Here is a 24782-nt window from a genome sequence, read left to right as displayed (position 1 = left end):
ATCACACAAACATAGACTCGAGTATTTTCCAAAAACTTGGAAGTTGTTGGGTGGCTCAAGGACATCACACCTAGAAATGAATTATTAACACTTTCGTTTGTTCAATCATTTTTCTATGAATTTTGCACAATTTAAAAGATCGTAAAGTTTTTCTTGTAATAAAGGAAAGATGGACATGTATCCACATTTTTTTTTATTGTATTTGTTTATAGAATATTAAGGTCAAATTTATTATAACAGAAAATATTCATTTAGAAAATTGTTTGTTTTCAAATTTCTTAACGTAAATTTAAAACAAATTGAGTTGCTAAGTATAATTTGTCTAACGAAATGTCTGATAAAAAATTAGCTAACTTTGAAGTTGTTTCTATATAATAGTATAGATAATTGAGATGCCACAATTTATAGTTACGGCAAAGAAAAAATTGTATAAAATAATATTTTTGTTTTGTAAGTTAAATATTGGTAAATTAATATGTACGTTTCGATTTCTCATCAAATAAATAAATAATTATTTTCATGATTTAAATAGTGTTTTTCAAGTAATGATCAACATGTTCATCAATTTGAAAATTTAATAATTTATCATAATTTTAAAATTTTATTCTTAATGTCAATTTAGTATATTGAGGTATGTTAATTTTCAAGTATTGTTTTATCATTATTATCATTTTTTTCATCAATTCTCCATAATGATTACAACAAGGTGGCTTGCTTTATGGTGCAAGGTAGTTTCACTTTCACATTGGCAAAACCAACATGCTATAATTGTCGAGATACAAGTAGCACAGTGTGGACCAAGAATTAAAAAATGAGTCACTAAAGAATCATTGAGATCAATTACACATTTATTTTTGGCATATGCTAGAAATAAATGAAACCAAAAAATAAAAAATATTGTGTGTGAGTTATCAATATGATACTATGTACAAATCAAACAAGACTATACAAATAGAGATAAGGTGAAACTGAAGCTTGATACCAGCATGACCATTATGTACTCTAATCCAATTTTTGGTGCAGCAAAAGAAGTGGACTTAGTTTCATGCTTCCCAATATCAATCATGATCTCAAAATGACAACTACCTTGAGAAGGTGAAGGATCAATGTTGGTAACAACTGATAAACCATTGAATTGACATGCATCTTTACGTTGATCCATTCTTTGATAATACATATTAAATGCATATGAAGCATTACCCTTTGTGTCTAAACCACTACAAGAAGAGCCAGGAGCAAGAGATGTACAATCAGCGTATGTACAAGCTTTGCTCATACTTTGTGCAAAATTAGGATCCATTACATTTGCTTGAGATGAAATAACACACCATTGTTTTGGCAAATATTTAACCCCTTTAGCACCAACTAGTGATTTTCCACCACCAAGATTCAAAGGGTATTTCATAGATCCATCAAAATTGAAAATTCCCCAATGTCTCTCAAATGGGCCAGGATCAATACTTTTTAAATCCTCATCTAAAAGGGCAAACATGTAAATTTCAGGTGGGGTAGGTCTTTTAGGAGTTCCTTGCTTTTTCACTATTCTATCAACAAGTCCTTGATTAAATCTTTGAGCACTTTTTATATTAGCATTTGATGTTCCATCAGTTGGCCAACCAACTTCACCAATGATAACATTCATTGAACCAAAACCATTTTTTTCAAGAGCTGAAATAAGTGTATCAAAATTTGCATCAAAAACATTGGTGTAAGATATGGAACCATCAACTACAGGGGCAGCAGAACCATCAAAGAAAGCAAATTCTTTAGGGAAATTAGGATCAGCATCAAGGCTTAGAAAAGGGTAGATGTTAAATGTAAGAGGGCCGTTATTTTGGCTAAGAAATTTGATTATTGACATCATTTGGTTTTGAATGTCTGGTCTAAAGTGTCCACCTGATGGAAGACCAGTGTCACTTTGGTAGACATCAGCATTTAAAGGGGTTGTTACTTTTACTTGTCTGCCTAACCCTGCTTTTATAAGGGCTGCTTGAATGTTTTTTATGGCAGGAAATGTTGATTGCACAAATCGTCCATTGTATGTTTTTAGAAAAGCTTCATTACCAACTGCAACATACCTGGGAATTAATTGTACAAAACATTGGTTAGTTACAATTGCATTTTTCAGTTCCACGTGAGATTATTATCCTTATAATAAGTACCCCATCCGTCTCAAATTATAAGTCGTTTTAGAAAGAAAAAAAATTGTCTCAAATTATAAGTCGCTTTACATTACCAATAAAACATTAATGTTACTTTTTCTATTATACTCTTAACTATTTATTACTTTTTCTTTATTCAATTCATTAATTTATCTTGCATATTAGTGTCATTTTTTGATTAAATAATAACTTTTGAACATCAATACACAAAATTCACAAATATATATATATATATATATATATACTCCCTAATTTTTTGTGTCAAATCAAGTGACCAAGGTAGTAATGAAAAGGAGGCAATATGTTGCAATATTACCTTATATCAACCCCATTTTTAGATATGAAGGCGGAAACATTTTGGTCCACCCATGCAATAGCAGCATTGACATTGGAAGCAAGTGAATCCAAGAGGTCATTGGGTATGCCAACCATAACCTGAATGCCAGAATTCCCAAGAGCCTTCAGTGCCATGGGATCAGCTTCAAACAACTTCACTTTGTTGATTCCATTGTCTTTCATAAGCTTCACCATTATTTGAGCTGGAAGAGGATGCGATGTAATCGTTCCCCAATTGCAAGCAAAGCCAAGGGTACCTTTTGCCAAACTTTGGCTTAGTATACAAAGTGCCAACAAAAAGCACGTACTAAAACGTTGGAATCCCATATTGTCTTTTTTTCTTCCTTGACTTGCTTCTATTTTTGAGTTCTCTATCTTTCCCAACATGCACCTATGTATATGAAGGTGATGATTCTCGAATAAAAAAGGTGGGTGAAAAAAGTAATGTCCTTTTTTTCAGCAGAAAGTTACGTAAAGAATTGCATGAAAACTTAACCAAGCACTTGATTCCAAAACCCACTTGATAACACCAAGGCATAAAATATTTTTTTTGTACTCGAAAATGCGTACGTCGTAGGAGATGGAAAACGATCTAGCAAAGAAAGGTAGAATCAAACTAAAAGGAAACTCAAAGTTTAGATTTCTTTTTTTTTTTTTTGAAGGAAAAAGTTTAGATGTTTATTTTATTTTCAATTCCAGGTGTCTCCTATTGCATGAAGGGTTGCCAATGGACCTTGGAAGAAAGTTATTTTAACAGTGATGGATTAACCAAGAAATCAGTTTTTTTAAAGGAAAAAAATATCCTTTATTTGATCGCATCAAGGGCAGCTGAACGTGTCTTATTGCACAGTATCTTGCTTATTTTATTTACATATAATATCTTGAATTTTAAAAAAAAAAATTAGCATTTTGTTGGGATGGGTAGCTCACTTCATTAAGAGTTTAATGGAGGTAAGAATTAAAAGTTCAGGCTTCAAATCCTGACAATAGAAAAAAATACTAACATTACAACTAAAACATTAATATCTACCATTAAAAAAACATTAATTCTTCTTAGAGTGTGTTTGGATGAGGGAATGTTTTGAGGTAATGTAATGTTTGAGAGAATTGAAATACTTTGAGGTGAATTTCATTGTTTGGATGATAATTTGAAGAATTTTCAAAATGATAGAAATTTATAAAGTATTTTGATCAAGTTAAATTTAGAAAATCTCAAATGACACAGAATTTCAAATTTCTTCATTGTTATAATTTTTCAAATTTTGCATTTTAGTCTTCAAATTTTTCAAATTGACCCCAATAAATTTTCAAAATTTACAAATTGACCTCTAATTTCAATTTTCAAATTTGACCCAAAAAATTAAAATTTATATAAGTTGCCCAAATATGATGACAACGAATTTTTTATTACTCCATCCAAACAAAAGTATTGAAAAAATGATAGCATTTTAATTGAATAATTTGAATTGCCTAGAATTTTCTCAATTACCTCATCCAAACACAATCTTAGACTAAATAACCAATTTAATCTCTAAAATAATACACTGAGCAATGACGTCAATTCTTTAAGATATCAGGTCAACCTAAAAATTGATCTCGAAAATTGCGATGCCTACAATTTCATGAAACATTTTTCTGAAGTGGCAGGCACAGTTAGAGGCGTCACCTTTGGGGTGGCACTTTGGTGACATAACCGTGACATTAAAATCTGAGCCACACAACACACACCTTTGTGTGGCCCAAATTTAATGTCACCCATACAACACATCTGGGCCACACAACACAAACCTTTGTGTGGCCCAGATTTAATGTCACCGTGACATTATGTCACTGAAGTTTTATTAGTCTTTCCAGAAAATTGAAGATCCGGTTAATGTGATGATGATATTTGGTATTTATGATTACAGCGTTTGATTAGAGTTCAAACGTAGGGTTGAAAAGACCCGCTCAAAATATTCCCTCAACTCATAATCTATACAGTACAGACATCAATAAAAGAAAAACATATATTGCCAAAACTGGCCGTATCATATCGAGTGACATTTCTTTCTACAACTCATAAATTCAGTTTCAATCGTCCAAGACCTATTCAATAGAAACTGCATATATCAGACTTACAAGCACAAGACACGTAAGAGACAATTTAAAAAAGAAAACAAGCAAAAAGAAAAGGAGGGAAAGCTGCTACTTCTTTTACCCCGTGTTGTATATGCTATGAATATGAATGATAATTGACAAGTATTTAAAATTTATCCTGATGAAAGACGCAAGGGTTTCTCATGACTCACGGTACACGGCTATAATCATACAACAAACGCCTGCTTGAAAACCTCAACCAGAGCTTCAGCTATTCCAAATACTGCAGAGACAAATGGAGTTAAGTGTAAACGAATATTGGGATGCCGGGTGAAACCAAAATTACATTTCTATTGACTTTATACAAAACTGTTGGTGCCAGCACAAAATTTTCCTTAAATGATTAGTACAAAAGACTACGATCTTTCTTCCTTATGAGCCACCTAGGCAATGCCATGAAGAATTTGTCTGACTGTCCTAAATGCAGAATTACCAGATAGCTATGGTAAAAGAGCTTTCAATTGTGCTTGGAATAAATCACCAAGAGCTCCCCGAACATCCATCTGATCAAAACAAAGGATTATCAGTTCATCAAAGAAGGCTTTTCTCAAAAATAGTGACAGCAATATGTACATATTTAGAATCCAATATCACAATACAATATCCAAAAAATTTGTCGGGAACTGAAAGGAGATTAATTTATCTTGCTGGCTTTCCTTATACAAAGAGCAGTAATTCTTGACTGTTCACTACATAATTATTCCAAACGAACATCATAACTCAGAACTGAGCTGTAATAATCTAATCTCGTTTTTTCAAAGGTCCTACTAAGGAACTCGTTAAAGAATCAAGAAATAGAAATTGTTTATTGAACAGTTGCATAAATGCATTGATCATTTTAAAATTGCAAGAATTTGAAACCTTTGCCAGTGGTGTAAGGACACTGTGACAGTGGTGTAAGGACACTGACGGCATTGGTTAGCATTTTCCTTTTTGCAATGGAGAGGCACATAAAACAAATTATACCGAACAATAAAAGAAAGTTGACAATATGATGTTAGAGGAGTAGAAGTTCTGAAATAGAAATATAGGTCCCATCTTAGGTGAACTTTAATATCCAAAATGGTGTCCATGTTAATTTGTTGACCATCTACCAATTCCAGTAAGTGGAGAATAAACAATAATAACGTCTCTTCCCAAAAGGCAAGGTTGCATGCAGTAGATGTGCCACCAAAAATATATGTATTATATTGACTTAAATGAAGAATGTATCAAACATGCACACATAAATCCGATATTCTTAACGATTGAAATCAAATGACCAAGGAAAGACATACATATAGAAGCAGCTGGAGAATCTCAAAAGCTACTTTTCCATCTTAAAGTTTTATGAAAATACTTAATCTTTTATCCATAAAGTACATTGAAAAATAAACTGATGGAAATCTATTGGATAGTTTTAGGTTTATCATTGTTTTGAATTTTGAAGTGTCCTTGTCCAATACTGCTCCTCATGGAAAAGGAAATAACTTTATTTTATGTGGTAGCATATCATTTCCTTATATCTCAAGCCAGTGCATTACACAAGCAAAATTTCCAACTAAATTATTGCATAAACAAGAAATTACCTGGTCACAGCAAACTAGTTTTGTTAGCAAGGGATAGAATTCTCTTAAGTGTCTTCTGAAGATCTTATTGTTCATAAAGCACATGCTTTGAAGCACCTAAAATAACAAGGTTATCAAATAGTTTTATCAATACAGAATGAACAAAAAACATAAGCCCCGATGAGATTCTCCAATTGAATGAAAAGGTAAGCAAGTAAAAGACACAGCCTAAAAACCCCTTTGATTATTTCTTTTAGGAAAAGAAACTTGTAATAAAAAAAGAAGCTAGATGCAAAGAGTATAGCATCCAAAGCGTTTGAAAAAAAAAATTAATAATAATAATAGAAGAAGAAGAAACACAAAAAGAGCATGGAGAAAACCAAGAATGAACCACTCAATCTCTCTACGTATAGGACACAAAAATTCCCTCTTAACACTTTTGCACAGTATCTATCTGGATAAGCTTGTACCTTAATAATGATAGGAGCACGCAGCTCCAAGACACGATGAATATCCATATTAGTTGTTTCTCCTGTACTAGACTGGAGATCAGATGCCTCCCTGAGCGCCTGTTCACAGAAAGACACCAGTTTCTCCTCAGCTACCCTTTCAAATTTTTCTTCAGCATCAGACTGTTGAGTAACACTTGAGTCACTGTCTGCTGTAGAACCAGCATCTTGAAGTTTATCAGACTCTGGAGATTTTTCTTTGTTTGCTTCAAACCCATAAGTTGCTTTTTGTAATATGTCCAAATATACGCCAGTACCGGCTAGTTCTTGCCGTAGAAGATTTATTGGTGGCCTGTCCAAGAATAATTTGATGATGCTCGAGTCATCCATTGCAGAAGTGAAGAAACTCCAAAAAATTGATTAATTAAGAGAACCAAATACATATCAAGTTTTGTACTACCTTTCATCAGGAATTTGGTGCATGCGAGTTCTTAGATTTGTAGATGAGTTATATGAAGCAGCAAACTCCAACAAAGACAGCAAAATGTCCATTATAGCAATCTTCTGAGGTGCTTTTAACTTGGTCCAATATTTCTTCTGCAAATAATTAAGAAAAAATTAATTTGGATAATGATGAATCTCCCCCATCACCGTTACTGACTATTAGAATCTAAGTATGTGAGTAAATGCAAGAGATCGAAAACGAGAACGAGAAAAATCTACTGATTTAATACAGAGAACATGTTTATAGAAGTTGTTTTAGATAAGTTGAACTGTAACAGTCATAACAATAGTTCTGTCTGAATTCTGTATAACAGAGTTCAGTTACAGCTCAGCTAAAATTTACACATGCAAATAAAATAATCTTGACTGAAGATAAATATCTTTGATACGCTAACTGATAACATAGAACACTGACAATAACCATTGAAACCAGGGTAAAGACAACTTTCATTTAACCATTTAACTCTCGTCAAGAAAATCTTCACTATAGCAAGGAGATGGGTTCTAAAACTTTCCCCACCGCCACCACCAAGGAAAATTAAACAGATGGGTTTCAAATTACATTCTTCCTCATTTCCTTGCACTTTAAGCTTTTGTAAGGCCATTTATAACAAAAGGGGAAGAGTGGGCAAAAATATTAATTGGATGCAAAGCCAACTCAGGTTACCATCTTTTTTCACTTACATAAATGAACTTAGGGAAATCTAAAAATAAGAGATTAAACACAGAAAAGAACTAAGCATACAAACCTGAATGCCATCAATAGCACCAAGAAGCAATAATTGTGTAATGCACTTTCCCCTGACAGTTACAAGCAAAGGACTCTCCTCATGCTTGGCATCAGGCTCTACAGTATCAGCAACCTAAAATGGAGTGAAATAATGGACGTATTCATGCAATTATCCATAGGAAAATATTAGGGCCTGTCTGGCTTCAATTTTTGTTTTCAGTTTTAATAATTTTAAGAATGCCACCTTGTCTTCACTTTGTTTCTTGTTTTGAAGTTATGTACATGAAACAATGATAATAAAAAACTGTTACCAATATTTTCTATAAAAATTTAAAAACAAGAAATGAAGCGAAAACAATGTGCCATTTTTATAATTAAAATTGAACATAAAGCATTTTCTAAAAAAACAGGCTTTTATATTGCCACTATAAAACAGCATATTACCCTAACTGGAGAAGATGGTTGAGAAGCATCTGGAATAGGAATTTTAGATTTTGAAGTAAGATTTCGAAGGAAGATATTTTCCATCATATTTCCCATAATCCGTTGACCTAAAGTTTGACTTCGTTGAAGACCTCCCCCATCTGCAGCTTTGGGAGTTCTTCCTGATGGAGATGGAAGGCCTACAATAATAAAAAAAAACTCCTTAATTTCCTCAAACTTCATTTATTTATTCTTCAGTTTCAACTAATGCAGAGTTCCCACTTCATTTTTCTTTCATCATAAGTTCAAAAGTCCCACCATTGAGGTGTAGGAATTTTGAATCCGCCATTTCACTTTTATGATTTATTTTGATAATTGATACTGCATCTCGGTTATCTTACTGAAGACAGGAGCATGCTTAAACATGCAATCAACTAAAAATTTAAAAACTCTAACCTTCAGACTGATCTATATTTGTCTGTGATACTGAATCTTCAACTCCATCAGCATTTGCGTTCGAGGATGCAAGCGGTGATAATTTCCCATTACTATTGGAATCATGTTGATGGTCACCCACTGCCTCATACTCAATAGACTTTATGGTTACACTGTCACCTGCATTGGCCTCAGAATCTCTAATAATGCCTCCGTGATTTCTCACATTTTCAAAACTCAAAGCATTAAGCAACTCTAGAGGTTGTGTTGTGTATGATGCATCTCTGGAGAACAATATTCAGAAATGTGTTGTAGTTAATACCATAATAATTACAGGGAATTTCAAAAAACTGGGGGAAAAAATTGCACCTTATGCTTTTAAGTAGCATGTCCCAGTCACTGTCACTGAATTGATGACCACCAACTTCGATGAGATGCACCAGCGCACCCAGAGAAATTGAGACCACCGTTTGATCTGTCTTTTTGGCACAATCTAACAGCAAACTCAGCAATGGTGGCAGCATAAAACAAACCTCCTGGAAGCAAGATTACACATGAATACTTCTTCAAATTTTAACAGCAATTAGGTAAATAAACACTGAAATAAATGCCCAAAATTCGTATTCGTATAACTTGATTAAAGAAAAGTAGAAAACAGATGCATCAAATCCAAGAAACTAACAAAGTCTTTGAAGACCTTATCAAGCACAACCAAGTCCAATAAATTTAATTCTTAGTTTTTAGATTGAACCTAACTTATCCTTACAAAACCGACTTGTAACGTGAGGGGCATCATTTCATTATAAACTCATTTTAGGCTATATCTATTTTCAATTTGAGGCTTGAGTTTTTCCCAATGCACCCTCCTCACTTCAAAAATATTTGACTTGGTGTGTGGATAATATGGTGAGACAGCCTGATGAATAGGCTTTTGGTACCATCTTAGGTCTTAAATTGGGCCAAACTCATCCTTACAAAACCAACTTCTAAGGTGAGGATTACCTGTTCTTTATAAACTTTTTTCAACCCTTATCTTTTTCAATGTGGGACTTGGACTTTTCACAGTACAAAAAAAAAAAAAAATTAAAAGAAAATGGCATGTAGAGTTATACATCAAACAGTAAATTATTGAGGTTCCCACATCAATTATCCTGAAATGAAACTTAAAAATGTAACCCTAAAAAGAATTATTTTAACAGATCCATTTGTTTCTTATTTATTAATGGACATAACTCCATCCAAAAGCTAGCTCAAGAGTGAGGGTTGCCGAACCCCAATAAGAACTACTATGGCCACATATATAATTATTGTGGGATCTCAACACATGCCCCCACACTCAAGATTGGACATCTAGAGCATGAACAAATGCAGGAGGCCCAGTAACAAATCACAAATAGAATTTGATGTCATCTTTCTGGACTACGCCTAACTCAAACCCCAAAAGCGCTCAAGGAGTGAGTAATGTTCCAGCCTAATAAACACTTGTGTAATCAATGACAGATGGCGTAGCATAGCGAACGAGCCGCAAAACTCTATAGTAATGTAGTGCTAAGGCTACTGCCCCGAAGTCTAGGGTGAGAAAAACAGGGGAGAAGAAGAGATTTGGTGGGGGGAGAGAACAAGGGAGAGAGAAGGTATGGCCAGAGTCAACACCAACTGAGCCGGAGTCACATGACAGCAAAGGTCGCAAAGAGGACGGGTTGCAGAGGAGAGAGGAGGAGGTCGCAAAAGAGAAGACAGGAGAGGTCGGGAAGTCAAAAACCTAAAAATTTCAAAAAGACTAAATGGTGAGGGCCTTTTTTCTTTTTGGGATAAAATTGAGGGTTTTTTGTCTTTTCGTGATAAAAAAAAATGCTGGCATATTTGACTTTTACTCTAGTTTTCTCTACGATTTCTCTGCCGCGCACAGCCGCAACACAGAACCGTTCTAGCGCGGTGTTTCCCTCTAGTTAACAAAAGCAATCAATAAACATCAGCATTCAACAAAAGCAATGGATAACAATCGATATTCAACCACTAGAGTCTCTAAAAGGACAGCTCAGCCCACATGGGCAGAGCAGGGTCATAAAATTTTAGCCAAGCCAGTTTCAGAACCACTAAACAGACCGAAAAAAGCTTTATAATCTAAACTTGCAGGAGTAAAATACCAGGTTAGTCCTTTAAATTTTTTAAATTTCAAATAGGTCCTTTATGTTGTTAATTTAATACACCGTTACCCTTTTAAGGACCTGTTTGAAACTTAAAAACTTGAAAAACTTCAAATAGGTGCATTGAAGTAAAGGACCTATTTGAAACTTCAAAAACTTAAAGGACTAGCCCGGTATTTTTAACAAACTTAAAGACAAAAAATGGTATTTGGCCAAAAATTTATTATCAAGATTAACAAGCTATGGTTGCATATAATGTTAGATTACTAGGCCAACAGAAGTCAAAATTAAAAGAATAGAAAAAATATACTGTTTTAGTTCGTTACATTACCTTATAGAATGTGTTGAAAAGGTTGCACAGCAGCTGAAGTGAATGTATGCTTGTTTCACGAAACCAATCATCATCACTAGAAACGAAGCCCTCTTTTCCAGCATGTCTCACATGATCGAAAATTGGAAATAAAACTCGATGGAAAATACTCTCCCAAAATGATTTAGAGAACTTGCTACCTCTTTCATTCAGCAAATCAAACAACACTTCAAGTGCACAACTTCTGACCTCTGGTCTTTGATCTGATGTTAGATCAGATAAACCGGCCAGCATCGGGAACCAATAATGCTCAGTTACATCCAAAGTTGTGTCCAAATTAGCATCAACGGGCATTAAAGCACCACCAGGAATAAGACCCTGAACAAACAAAAGCAACCACTTAAAGAAAGAGCAGTAAGGTTAAGAAAGGAATAGATTAACGGAAGTAAAGAAACAAAGTTCCAAATCCTGAAAAATAAAGCTATATTTTTTACATATACTAGTTATGATGATCACACAAAGTAATCGAGTTCCCTTCAGTTTCCCCTTAAAATTTCGAAACTTACACAATATCAAAGCCAGAGCTTTTATTTTAAGCTTTGCGCCTTTGGGGAAAAAAATATATGAACAGTTTAACTTCAAAACATTTTGCCGCCTCTCGACTTTGAGATACAATACAGATATAAAGGGAAAGATATAGGATTGTATAACATATTATAAAAATACATCTCAGTCGATGGTTAGTTGGTTAAACTGAACGACTGTAGTTATAAAAACTTCCACTACAGTGGCGTCTAAGGAAGAGTGGGACCCATTAAATTGATTTACAGAATCTCGAAACAAATAAGAAATATAATCCTTTATTGTAAAAATGCAATTTCCAACCAATAACCGAACAAACCTCCGCAAGACGGTCCTCACAGATCCGCAGGAGAGCAATGGCCTTCAAACTAATTCGATGTGAAGTTTTATTATTGGCAAACCTGATGAGACAATTCACACAATCCATGAAGCAGTCTCCCACTACTTGATCAAAGTGTTCTAAAATGACTGTAAAAAATTTAAGTGTCAGATAAACCATAATTGCAACAAAAATCTGCAATGATAAGATCAAAGAAACACATTCCTACCCTGTTCAACATTTTCAAATGCACTCTCAACAATTGATTCCAATTCATCATCTGCAGCAGCTGTAAAGATCATAAAAACACTACGCCATCCAGATTTTATGCTTCCAACCTTAGATTTTATCATCTGCAATAGGAAACGGTTTCAACTGAATTTTAGTAAATATATCCAATGATATTAACACAAGTTGAAGGAGAATTGAAGTTAATGGCCACTAGACCTGAACAATGCAATCAACAATTAGCCTTCTTTTGGATTCACTTTGACTATTCCGCATAAGAACCACAAATGGTTTGAGAATATCATTTTGAAAAGTGAAATTGGCCAGCTCGGAACGCTCCAAATACTTCATACCAAGTTGTCTTAAAGAATCTATGGCATACATGGCAATTTTCTCATCATAATGACTCCCAGCTGATATAAAATGATCAGCTAGAACAGACCAGATTCTAGCCCACACCTGAAAAACATAACTAGAGCTTAGAAATGCATTTAGAGCAATAACAAAAGGCACTCAGCTCATTGATGCCAATATTAATAGATAACTTGAACAAGATCACATTTTCAAATCATTCACAGTAAGTCAAAAACATTCATACTAGTGCATAGACATATGAACACATTATATATGCATAAACTAATTCCATCAAATCGACTAATATGTAGTAAATGACTTTCCCAATATGAAATACTCAAGTTTAAGCCAATACACTGAAAACGAAATTCAACAATCATAAAAGTCAAATAGCCCGAAAAACAATGTTATAAAAACCCACCAAAAGCAATTTTAAGATGACAAACATCAAATTGAGAGCAAATATGTGCAACTTTATTTGATAAAAGATATACCATACGTATACGAGCCATGTTGTAATAACTAATTTCAACAAGCTTTTGCAAGCTGAAAACACGAGCTGGAGCTTGCTTTAGCTCTTCAGCGGATACACCACAGAGAGCAGTGAAGAATTCTACAATTGAATCACTGGGTAGTTTAACACTATTCATGAACACTTGTTCAGCAGGTTTCCCAGCTAACTCTTTGAGAGATTGAACAACAGCATCCCTGGATATTTGATTTGACCCTTGCATGACAGTGGCATAAATTGCAGGAGTTGTTGCTATATGTTCAAGACGAGAAATACATTCCAGAACTGCATTCCATGTGTCTAGAAGGGCGTTCATGTCTGAGTCACAAAGGATCAATAGTGTCCGTAAAGCTTCAACATTTTTACTACGCATTTCCTTGGGGGCATGCAAGAAATTAAACCTGAGTTGTCAACAAAGAAACTAAATGAACATAGTCAAGTGGACTGCGCCAAACATCAAGTTTCCATGTTGTATTCTCATGCAGAAGGCACGATACTGCGTAGAATATTCAAAATAAAGAAAGAAAAAAAAACAAATGACTCATTAATAGTCAAAGTAACATTTTCTGGAGGTGTGGAGCAACAGAGGATGCAAGAAAATATCATACCTGATCAGAGATGTTAAAAATGCATAACGCATGGTATCCATTCCGAGCACATATGTAATATGTATTCCAGCCTTAAAGCCCTCCATCAACAGAATGACACGAGGCTTATTATCACCTTCCTCCATAGTTACAGAGAAAGTAGCAAGCAACGGCCACCCAACAGCATCTACCATGGGCCTTACAAGTTCAATTTGCTGAGCAGTGTAGAAAACTCCTCTTTTCACCTCTTTATTCCTGAAAATAGCTTGTGTTTTCTTAATGATAGCCTCACTTTCAGACTTAGCCTCTTCTGATGACTTTCTTTTGGGGAGTGCCAGGTTTAGAATACTGACGAGGCGTCCTTCTTCACCTTCTGACTTTTGTCTGCTGCTTTTTCCAATAAAAGATGGGTCGTCTTTCATTTTAATCTCTTCTTTGACAATGGAATCATAGATCTCTTCCAGAAGTTCTTTAGGCGCGCATTCATCAGGATCATCCTTAGCATTCATCCGAACAAAATCTGATTTCGACATCTTAGGCCACACCATTGGGTTATGAGCATCAGTATTCAACATAATAACAGCATATGCAAGAACATATGCTGTATCTGCATTTTTAAAGAGGCCTGGGTTGTCTGCACAGTATCTGGCATATACAACATAAACAAAAGGCACTGATATTAGTACAAAAAGACATAATTATCGGTATATTAAAATGGCTATGATATGTACAAATAAGTATATGTAGAAAATATACGCATAAAATAGAGTGTTCATCAAATTTTATGTCGGTCGTTTTGATTGAAAATCAACCTAGTTCTTACATGAAAGGTAAAAAGCACACAACTTAGTTCCCAATTATCCCGAATTAAGAGGGATAATTGGGACCAGTAAAAAAATTCCTTCTTCCCACACGGTACAAGTTCAATGGAAATAATTGACATGGACCAGGGTTAAATAAAATATACCTGTTGATAAAACTTAAATTTAGCTTCTCAAAAGCAATAACTATGATGGCATAACACATATCATCAATCAAAATTCAGCATTTAGTTATGTATATATAAATATATCATATGCCGAATCATAATTCTAAAGACAGACAAAAAAAAACACCAAAGTAAAATGTAAAATGAAGGAAATTGGACATACAAAATAACCATTACCTCTCTGCAAACTTTTCCATGATTCGATCTATCTTTTGAGCTTCCCCAGGAAGACGAAATCCTTTAAGGAACTCCCTGATAGCGGTATCAAATTTCATTCCAGAAAACTTCATGGAATCTACATAAGAGTGCATCACAGCAAGGGGAAACTCTTCATGTTGACCTAAATAGTCACCGATTGTAGCCTGAAAACAACCAACAGTTTTATATTCAAGACCAAACGTGAATGTAATTAAACGTCAAAAACTAAAGAGTATTAGATGACGAATACAACCTTATCCAAAGTGGGGGTGCTCTTCAAAAATTGAGCAACAGAGGCAGGTGTGTTTTCCACCAACTTATTTGATATTAGATATTCCACCCCTTTCATTGGTTTCCTGTTGAACTAAAAGATGATTAAAACCATAAGTCAGTCCAGGATTACAATTTGATCATTATGCAAGGAAAGATTAAAACAAATTTCAGTTTCCATATTGACACTTAAAGAGCATATGATCTGATACCTCGGCAATTGCAGCCTCCAATGTCGACTTATGAGCCTTGGCTTTCTCAAAATCACTAGTTGTATCCTCCCTGGATCTTATTTCAAAAGAATCTTCACCTGAAACCCCTTCTTGCTTATTATTCTTTAGCTTTTCCAATTCCCTATGTGATTGTTCCCAATCAACCAGTGATTTAAGAACACTCACAAGTCCCTGGAAAGATAAAGAAAATGGGGTCAACCCACAACACTAAAAAAAAATGTCATCGCTGAATTAATGATTTTCAATGAAAAAGGCAACGGCTAAACCTACCTGAAGTGATGAACCTTTAATTGTAGCTGTTTGAGAAGCAGCAACCGAATTTGGATCAGTATTTTGAATCCCTTGAGCTATTTTGGACAGCGTTGTAACCTATTCATTAAATTGGCAGAAGACAGAGAACAAACTTATAATATTTGCCAAAGAGGACGTAACTAATTTAAATACTGTCGACAGTGTCATAAAAGATCACTGTCAGATTATACCATTCTTTCAAACAAGTTTGGCGCCTCTAGATCACAGTCATAATTCACAAAGATGTCAACAAGCATTTGTGGATCCTTACATACTTTCTCTAACATCCTGCAAGCCCCACTAAACCAAATTAATAAACTTGAACGAATAACTTTCAATGTTATTTCTAGATTCGAATTGCAGAGGTGGTTCACATCACATATGCTCATGCTAATAACTATTTTCTAGAACGAAGTTATACTAAAGAAGGCAGATTTATCCTAATAAATGGATACAAAGCAACAAATCCATAGAGAAAAACAGAACATACGTTCTAAAATTGTACTAAGGGTCCGTTTGGATTGGCTTATTTTAAAGCTTATGCAAATAAATAAGCATTAATGTATTATTTATAAACTTGTTAAGGTAGTTTACGAAAAAACAATTTATGAATATACAATTTTCGTTAGTAAGATCTTATGAATTAACATAAAAACTTACTTATTTGCATAAGCTCTTTTTCATAACCTCAATCCAAACAGGCCCTAATTACAATAATAAAACTTTCACTCAAATTGGCAAATGCATATCTATTATGAGGAGTGCTCTGGACACTCTCTAACACCCACTCTCTTATTGGGTGAAATCCATGTGGGTACCACACATTGGAAATGGATCCCACATAAAGTGGTGAGATCCACATGGGTTTCTCACAATAAGAGGGTGAGTGTTAAGAGAGAGTGCTAGAAAGAGAGTGTTCCTAGCATTTCTCATCTATTATTCAATTATCCACCACTTGTAAATAAGATCCTAAAAGTGCTCAAAGGTATTCCCCAAGTATTAATAATAAATCTACCTATTGGCATCCCAAAGGAATATATGTTGTGGTTAATTAAGCAAGATATTTCCTAGTCAAATTTAGATAGCATGGTTTCAGGATGTCATAAATGGTAATAATAAAAGATAAAATGGAAAAAGAAGAACAAACAACACATTAAGAAGGCTTGTTAGCAGAATTTATAGCCACAGCAAAAGAAATATGTAAACAACTTGGAAGAATATATACCGAAGAACACTGAGTTTTTGGTTGACAGAAAATTCTAAACCATCAAGTGGTCTAAGAACTATCAATGGAAAGAAGATGCCTATTTCACCCTGAAAACAATAGTGTAAAAACAAGTAAGACACGTTGAATTAACAATGTCTCTCCGCAGAGAAGCTTCTGTAAAATCTGTAAAATGACTTGCATACTTTTAGACTCTCCCTGAATCGCAATAACAGCACCAAGAATATTCCCGTTGCATACTGCCAAGAATGAAGATTGATATTAAAAAATTTACACATGAATCCTTAAATGCCTGCAAAGAAAGATAAATCCAGTACTACAAAACCTGAAATATGACAGGGGATTGTGAAACTGAAGCTCGTAACAATGCATATGAAAGATATGCCTTCACCGAATCAATAAAATGGAAGTTCTTTGTAAATGAGTGGCTAACCCCCTCCAACAAACCCTGAAACAAAGCATAACAAAAGTGTGATTTTAAATAGTCGCGATAGTAACTCTCAAAATAACAAAAGCTTGAGTATAAAATGTAGAACAACATTACTTATGTAAGTCCTGCTCCTATCCTATCTATTTAACACTATAGTCTACTTTATAATGGACACAGTCGGAAATTATACTAATCAGCAGTAAGAAATGAGTTGTGTCGTCTTTTAGCTATTCAACACGTTCTTTCATCCTTGAACCAACAGAACCGTAGCCCATCGTCCTTTCATCCTTGAACCAACAGAACCGTAGCCCATCATCTTTTCATCCTTGAACCAACAGAGCCATAGCCCATTGCAGAAGCCAATATTACATTGAGTTCTTTTTTAAAAGCTTTTGAAAGACCTTGATCTCCATATTTGAGGTAAACTTTTGTATTCACCTTTCATTTCGTTTTGTACTTTTAATTGGAGGAATCTTTATGTGGCAGCCTATCGGGGTTCACTCTTGTGAAGCTTACAATAATACTTGATTACTTGTACTTACGGCTATCTTTTCCAACCCCTAAATTCCCATGAAAATAGATTATTTTCTTTTCGAATGCATTTTGATTAATATATTCAAGGTTTAAACTTTCATGAAAAACATAATTTATTGAAAGGAACCAGAAGGAAATTTATGTATTTAGCTATCGTGTGTGTAAAAAAATAAGCCAATAGCCACAAGGATGGTGTAATAAGAACAGTTTCATGAAGTGGCTCAAAGTAGTCCAACCCATGGCATACAGAACTACACTTCCATGGTAAAATCATGTCCATACGATAGCAATTCTTTCCAAAAAATTACTTCATGCTGTGATACTCTTACAATTAGTACCCAAGCTTTTATAATCAGAAAGAATCATAAAAGGACAACAAGGCAGTATCCTTGGATCTGAAAAAAATAGCATTTAAATACAACTGTGATACTCTTACAATTAGTACCCAAGCTTTTATAATCAGAAAGAATCATAAAAGGACAACAAGGCAGTATCCTTGGATCTGAAAAAAATAGCATTTAAATACAAGTAACATATATTCTAATTATTATCAGGTAAAAGAAGCTGAAATGATTGTATAACCTGCAGAAGCTCAAGAGACAGTATCCTAGTCTTGGTTGTAACTTCATCACTATCTTCCTTCATACCCATCTGCCAAATTTAATGTATGGAAAATAAGTAGCGTTGACAAGAAATTAACTGCAATGCTTTGTCAAAAAAAAAAAAAAATTTAACTGCAATGCAATCATTAGAGAGAACCAACCTTGCAAAGAGTGCGGAATACCAACAAAGCGTCGCGTTGTGCTATACTCATGCTCTCCAAATCAATCCCACTTGACAGAAGTAAGACTAACAGTTTAGCAACCACTTGAGTAAAAAATACAATGGATATCACAAATTATTATTAATATTCATACCGTGTTATTTTTTTACCATCTTCAGTATGCACAGCCTTGTCCAGTACAGCTTCAAGGCCCTATACAAGAAAATACAATCTTATTATAATAAGGACATGTTATAGTGGATTCTATACAAAACTAAAAATTAAACAATTTATTAACCTTGATATCAGCACCCCCAGCAAGATTTTGGAGTTCCTCAAGAGATGTTAGAGATGCATCCTTGGCTTCACTGAGTGCATCACCTAAAGTCATTTCTTTTTCATTTGGGTCTCCCACAGATATTTCATCTGGTTTTGTGTTTAAATTCTCCGCTGAAGCTGACTCTGTAATTGTATGTCCACCAGAAACAGATGAAGTTTCAACCTGAAAATTTAACAGTATTACTATAAGAACATACTGCAAAAGTAATAAGCCAAATATGCCTAACACATTGTTTGGAACAACTGATTATAAGAGGAACAAAAGCTAGAAGGATGGAAGCACAATTTTCAAGAACCGTTGCTCTATTTGGTTGCTCAATATTAAAGAGGAAGGAAAGACCAATTTGGGAAGAAAGTCACGGAAAGCTCGTGTATATTAGAAAAGACGAAAAAACCATGTAAACATAATTATGTTTATTTTATTATATTCACTATTCTGTTATTGTTTGTTTCATGTACTGCAATTTTTAGTTAATTTAATATTTAAAACATTTATAGAAATTATGGTCGAAACATTTACAACTTTCAATTTATGATTGATAATTTTATTAACATAATTTATGGATAATTGTTGGATTAATATATATGGGTATTAATGTCATTTACAAAATACAACTCTTTCTTTCCTCACACTTACACTTCAACCAAACAACCTTAAAATCATCTTACTTTCTACTCACTTTTCTCTCACTTTCTTTCCCTCGACAATCTTTCTTTTCACTTACTTTCCATTAACTTTCTCTCACAATCCAAACAAAGCATAAGACTAAGGAACTGAAAAAAGACAAAGTAAAAAGTAAAAATCCAAATCTCCTAGATACAAATCAATTTAAAAATACCGACCGGATCAGTTTCCATTCTCCTGAAAATGATGCTGATCATCTGGGTCAGCATTGCCTTTGATGTTGCCTGGTTTATTGGGGACTTGCTACAAATCCAAACAATGAAACTCGGTATTATATATTGATAATAACAATCCATGAAGTCGAAATAGAAATGATTAGTACCTATTTAGAGCAATATTATAGCAAACTCTGATAACTGCCAGCAAAGGCTCGCCGTGTACTGAACAACATAAATGACAAATCAAAAATTGCAAAAAAAGGAAGAGAGAAGAAATATATAAGCATGTTAATATCAAAGAGAGAAAAAGAAGACCGAGAACATTAGAATATAATAAATATCTTCTGGTAGCAAAGATGGTTCTATGACCACAGCACCTAAATAAATTATTACACTTGAGGTGTTAGCTCAATGGTAAGAGCTTGGCCTTGTAACCTTGAGGTGCCGAGTTTGAATGCCCTCAGGGACGGTTGTGTTATTCCATTCTAATTAATAAAAATTTCTCCCTTCCCCGATTTAATATATATATATGTATATTAGACAAACATGGTAAAAAGAAAGCAGAAGCACTACCAAACACGCATGCAGTATAGTACAATAAATTTGAGCGGAATCAATACTCTAAGGCTCAAATTATACAAGTGTAATAATTATACAATGGCAAGAAGAATGTTCTATTAGTCTTTCGTTTTCTATTAAATTATTAATAAAATTTCCTTTTCATTTTATCTTAACACAAGAGCTTAACGTAAAGTGTTTTGCAAACAACTTTGCTTAGAGCACTTCCAAGTCCCAACTCTCTATCTCAATGTGCTTGAATTTGATTTATTTTAAAAAAATCTACAAAAAATATGAAGAAAATAAAACCAAATTAAAACCTAATGGCAAGCAACAGAACAAAAGGCAAGTAGCATAAATGGCCAAGGAGAGCCTAGCTCATTCTTCAGAAAGTCAAGTAATCAAAAATTTCACATGAGTAACATGAAATCATAAAAACTCTTGTTGAACTTCATTTTGCAACTCTAAACACATGTTTATATCTAACATTTTTGCAGAGTTTACATATGGTACAAAGAACCCAAAAAAGGCACTAAAACTAAAACATTTCCCACCATCCTTCCCCAACCCAAAGCAAGAAACGTCCTCTGGAGATACAGAAACCGGTGATCAAAAGGAAGTGACTCCCTGAGAGACATACTTCCAAGTATGTTAGGATTTTAGAATAAAGGAAATTAAGATAAGTTAAAATAGTTAGGAGTTGTTATAGAAGTTAGTTAATTAGTTGATATTGTTATAGAGAGTATCTGTATAAATAAGAGAACACAAAGGGTAGAGAGCAACTTTGAATATTGTAATTGTGAATAGAGCATTCTCTATTGTGAAGGGGAAACCCTTGGAGGAGAGATTATCATATTTATTAAATAAATTGTTCTTGTTCCATCCAACTCTTGGGTTCCTATCAGTTGGTCTGGCCTGCCGAATCTTCCAGGAGTTACTATTCATGGAGACAGAGGCAGCGCAAATGGTGGATTTGCCAATGGGGTGGGTGTCATCAAGGCCAGAAACAAAGTTAACATCAGATTGGCCAATGGGAACAATGCTGGATATTCAAGAAAGAAGCAAAGATCAGTGCAGAATTGCAGAAGATGGAGTCTATTGCCATGTTGGACTTTCCCCTGTGGTGTATGAGAAAGATTATACTTCATTGCCAACAATTGTGGGATATATCCAGATGCTATCCAAAAGCATTATCAAGTTACCCAATTCCCAAGAGAGTGGCAGCTGAGGCTTCGACAATGGTTCACAAATTGGGTCTTTGTCCTTCCATCAGTGGGAACCAGGAGGATAAATTTTTGTTTTCTACAACCAATGGAATAAGAAGAATATAGTAGATTTCAACCTTGAGGAGAAGGTTGTTTTGAGGAGGAGTGTATTGTTAGGAATATAGAATAAAGGGAAATTAGAGAGGTTTAAAAAGTTAGGAGTTGTTAGGATTATAGAATAAAGGGAAATTAGAGATGTTTAAAAAGTTAGGAGTTGTTGTAGAAGTTAGTTAGTTAGTTGAGGTTGTTAGAGAAAGTATGTCTATAGAAAGAGAACACAAAGGCTAGAGAGCGTCTTTGAATATTGTTTACGTAAATAGCGTATTCTCTGTTGTGAAGGGGAAACCCTTGGAGGAGAGATTATCTCATATTTTATCATATTTCATAAATAAAGTGTTCTTTCTATTCTATTCAATTCTTTGGTTCCTATCAAAATACTAGCATGAGTTACATAATCATTTGGTTGGATATGTTCATGTGACCAAAAACTGGATTAATGACCAAAATCTAGACTAAAAGCCTCAAAACTTTCAGAGACAAAACAGAAATCAACGAGTTAAAAATCAATAAATTTCCCTTTCTTTTCCCAGTTGAATAAAAGATACGGCCAAATGTAAGTTCCTTATTTCTTCAAATAAATTACACTAGCAGATAAGATTGTGTTGATCCTATTTTTTTTTACCATTGCATTTCCACTCTGGAATATTCATAAAATGAGAGTGAAATTGTCATAAACATTGAAAAATATAATAACACTTGAACGTGTAAACCAAACTCCTTTTGCCAAAACATCATTCTAAAGTAGACATCATATGAATCATTTACACGTATAGAAAAAGTATTGATTTACCACACAACAAGTTTGCAAGATACCCAATACGTAAATGTATATACTATATGAACACATTGCAAGTCATGGATAGAACATGATATCAGCACACATAGATAACAAAAAAATCAGATCATTTCTATCATAATCATAATACACATACCTCTGAATTTTGAGGAAGCTACAGCCGTAAGAAGTACCTTCAGCACTTGGAGAATAGTACTGCAGGTTGATTTACAAAAATTAATAGGTATAACAAGAAATTTACGTTTAGTCATGCGTAGTGATTTGCATACCTATCAGGTGATGAATTGTCAATACAGCTGCAAACCATGTTCAGTATGTCTGTAAACAATGGGACATTTTTACCGCCGTCTAACCCAGGATCTCCCTCCAAATGGTCATATGCAATAAGTTTCTGTATTAACAGTAAATAAAGTTTTACCAATTTAGTAGATTTTCACATCATAATAGCTATAAGTACTAGTTGAACTTAGAGAGTATAATCTAGAAAGTGTGCACATACGTGGATACAATCTAAAGCAGGTTCTAGGATTTTCAAGTTCTTTGTTTCAACGGCAAGACGAAGTGGATTTAAAACAAGTTCCGCATCAGTTCCTTCAAGTGTATTCCCGGCTTTTGCCAACAGTTCAATAATATTTCCACTATAAGGCTTGCTACCATTATCTGCTGCGCTTGAAACTTGCTCAGCTTTCTGTGACTGATCAGTTTCTGAACTAGTTGCTGCTCCATTTTCAGTTTCATTTACACTGGTGCAAATCAAAATAATTCAAATCTTAACATCAAAACGATCCACGTCCACTCTCCGAGTAAAAATATTAAAAACATATGGATGTTTTGTGTTTGATATAAAAAAAATTACCTCACAGATTCAGGTGACGGTGCAGCTTGATTAGCCTCACTCTGTTTTCTCTGGCTAGCTTCTTTGGTGATATCTGAAGCATTAAAATCATATGCAATGTGATTGATTATCAGTGATATCATAACTATTGAACGAACTTGAAGATCAGTGCCAGCACAATTGAACAATGAAACCGTTAATTATCTTATCTTATCTTATTCGGCAGAAAACGAAAAAGAATCAAATGCGGATCAAAACAACTAAAGAACAATGAAAATTGATAGCGATCTAGGGTTAGAGAATCGAGAAGAAAACCTGTGTAATTGCTGATAGCTTTGTGAAGTTCAGGATACTTCTTGCCGGAACATTCCTTGAGCATAGAATCGAATGCTCGAGTAACAAAACCTCCGGCAGCACCCCCAGCCATTTTTTGAAATCGATTATTCTCTCTGATCGGATCAACGACGGTGATGAATTCGGCAACGGAATTGGAAGAAATGTAGATGAATCGAGATCATTCGAAATTGGAACGAGATCAGTCGAAGTTTTCCGGCGACGGCGGAGGGAGTGGAAGTCGCGGAGGAAGAGAGGGAATTTGGAAATCGGAATCAGTGAGTGAGAGAGATCTGAGAGATGGAAGAAGAGTGATTGAAGGTGAAAAATGGAAGGTTTCGATCTGTTTGTGTCTGAAAATGTTTTTATGGTATTTTTCTATGGGAAATGTTAACTTGTGCCTTAAGGGCACAAGTTAAGAAACTAAAGATAGAAATATTTTGTTGGAAATTGTGCATTCAATATTCTAAAAATTTAAAATCTTATCTTTTCAAGACATAATTTATGATTTAATTCTATTTTTAGATTCTTAACATGTGCCCTAAGGGCACAAGTTAACACTACCCTTTTATATTACGCACTGTGAAGCTTCCTCTAAGTTTGGGATTTTAGAACTCAGTTCAATTTTAGAAAACAAAAGGACTATTGTGCAATATACACTTTCTTTATTTTTCCATCAACAAAAATCCATTCATTGAATTTTTTTTTTTAAGAGAATAAAAAATGAATTGATTTTTTTAGAGGAAAATACAAGAATTGATATTGGTCTATTTTATTATGGCCTTTATTTTGGATTTGTTATTATTAGCATATATGATATTATACATAAGATAATTTATCAATCCGCCTTTATTTGCTTCTTTTTTTCGTCAAGTAGTCAAGTGACTAAAGTTCATACATTTTTAAATGTAGAGCAGTGGGATATTTGAGGTTCAAACTTCAGTCATACATATATTATGCATTATTTCTATCAACTGAACTAAACTTATGGAGACCCGCCTTCATTTGCTATTGAAAGTAATGGTTCCTTTGGTAGTGCATTTTGGTTGAAATACAATATC

General features: G+C 34.1%; 2 protein-coding genes across 3 annotated transcripts; both read right to left on the bottom strand.

Annotated features, from left to right (window-relative positions):
- Nucleotides 1-804: 804 nt before the first annotated feature.
- LOC146902860 (O-Glycosyl hydrolases family 17 protein) lies at nucleotides 805-2867 on the bottom strand. Its single transcript, XM_085734669.1, has 2 exons — nucleotides 2479-2867; nucleotides 805-2078 (listed from the first exon to the last, which is right to left on the bottom strand). The coding sequence occupies exons 1-2, from the start codon at nucleotides 2823-2825 to the stop codon at nucleotides 944-946; spliced, it is 1482 nt and encodes a 493-aa protein (XP_085590795.1). The 5' UTR covers nucleotides 2826-2867; the 3' UTR covers nucleotides 805-943.
- A 1619-nt stretch (nucleotides 2868-4486) lies between these two features.
- Nucleotides 4487-24061, bottom strand: ATMIN7 (HOPM interactor 7). Of its 2 annotated transcripts, XM_085734667.1 has the most exons (34): nucleotides 23704-24061; nucleotides 23410-23482; nucleotides 23053-23296; nucleotides 22823-22944; nucleotides 22690-22748; nucleotides 20039-20096; nucleotides 19875-19959; nucleotides 18991-19194; nucleotides 18847-18905; nucleotides 18693-18762; nucleotides 18512-18580; nucleotides 17291-17413; nucleotides 17151-17204; nucleotides 16966-17054; nucleotides 15932-16028; nucleotides 15720-15818; nucleotides 15429-15620; nucleotides 15200-15310; nucleotides 14926-15110; nucleotides 13782-14405; nucleotides 13157-13574; nucleotides 12528-12767; nucleotides 12310-12433; nucleotides 12081-12229; nucleotides 11201-11557; nucleotides 9092-9258; nucleotides 8744-9006; nucleotides 8309-8487; nucleotides 7884-7997; nucleotides 7091-7227; nucleotides 6652-6982; nucleotides 6203-6298; nucleotides 5068-5137; nucleotides 4487-4857 (listed from the first exon to the last, which is right to left on the bottom strand). In XM_085734667.1, the coding sequence occupies exons 1-33, from the start codon at nucleotides 23813-23815 to the stop codon at nucleotides 5075-5077; spliced, it is 5367 nt and encodes a 1788-aa protein (XP_085590793.1). In that variant the 5' UTR covers nucleotides 23816-24061; the 3' UTR covers nucleotides 4487-4857; nucleotides 5068-5074. The 2 variants fall into 2 exon arrangements, with proteins under 2 accessions (XP_085590793.1, XP_085590792.1); XM_085734666.1 differs by having other exon boundaries at nucleotides 4487-5137.
- Between the last annotated feature and the right edge of the window lie 721 nt (nucleotides 24062-24782).

Source organism: Medicago sativa, chromosome 8, assembly GCF_051527215.1.
Source record: "Medicago sativa cultivar Bolivia chromosome 8, Bolivia_mono, whole genome shotgun sequence".
Lineage (NCBI taxonomy): Eukaryota > Viridiplantae > Streptophyta > Magnoliopsida > Fabales > Fabaceae > Medicago > Medicago sativa.
Note: the sequence above shows the minus strand (reverse complement) of the source record. Positions and strands in the feature narration are given on the sequence as shown.

Bases quoted from the DNA above. Each gene is read 5' to 3' on its own strand.
- LOC146902860 (XM_085734669.1), bottom strand. From the start codon at position 2,825: ATGGGATTCCAACGTTTTAGTACGTGCTTTTTGTTGGCACTTTGTATA. The intron at 2,079-2,478 runs GTAATATTGCAA...ATTAATTCCCAG, and splicing joins AAAAATGGGGTTGATATAAG to GTATGTTGCAGTTGGTAATG.
- ATMIN7 (XM_085734666.1), bottom strand. From the start codon at position 23,815: ATGGCTGGGGGTGCTGCCGGAGGTTTTGTTACTCGAGCATTCGATTCT. The intron at 15,311-15,428 runs GTATCAGATCAT...ATCATCTTTTAG, and splicing joins TGGAGGCTGCAATTGCCGAG to TTCAACAGGAAACCAATGAA. The intron at 15,111-15,199 runs GTTGTATTCGTC...GGTTGTTTTCAG, and splicing joins GCACCCCCACTTTGGATAAG to GCTACAATCGGTGACTATTT.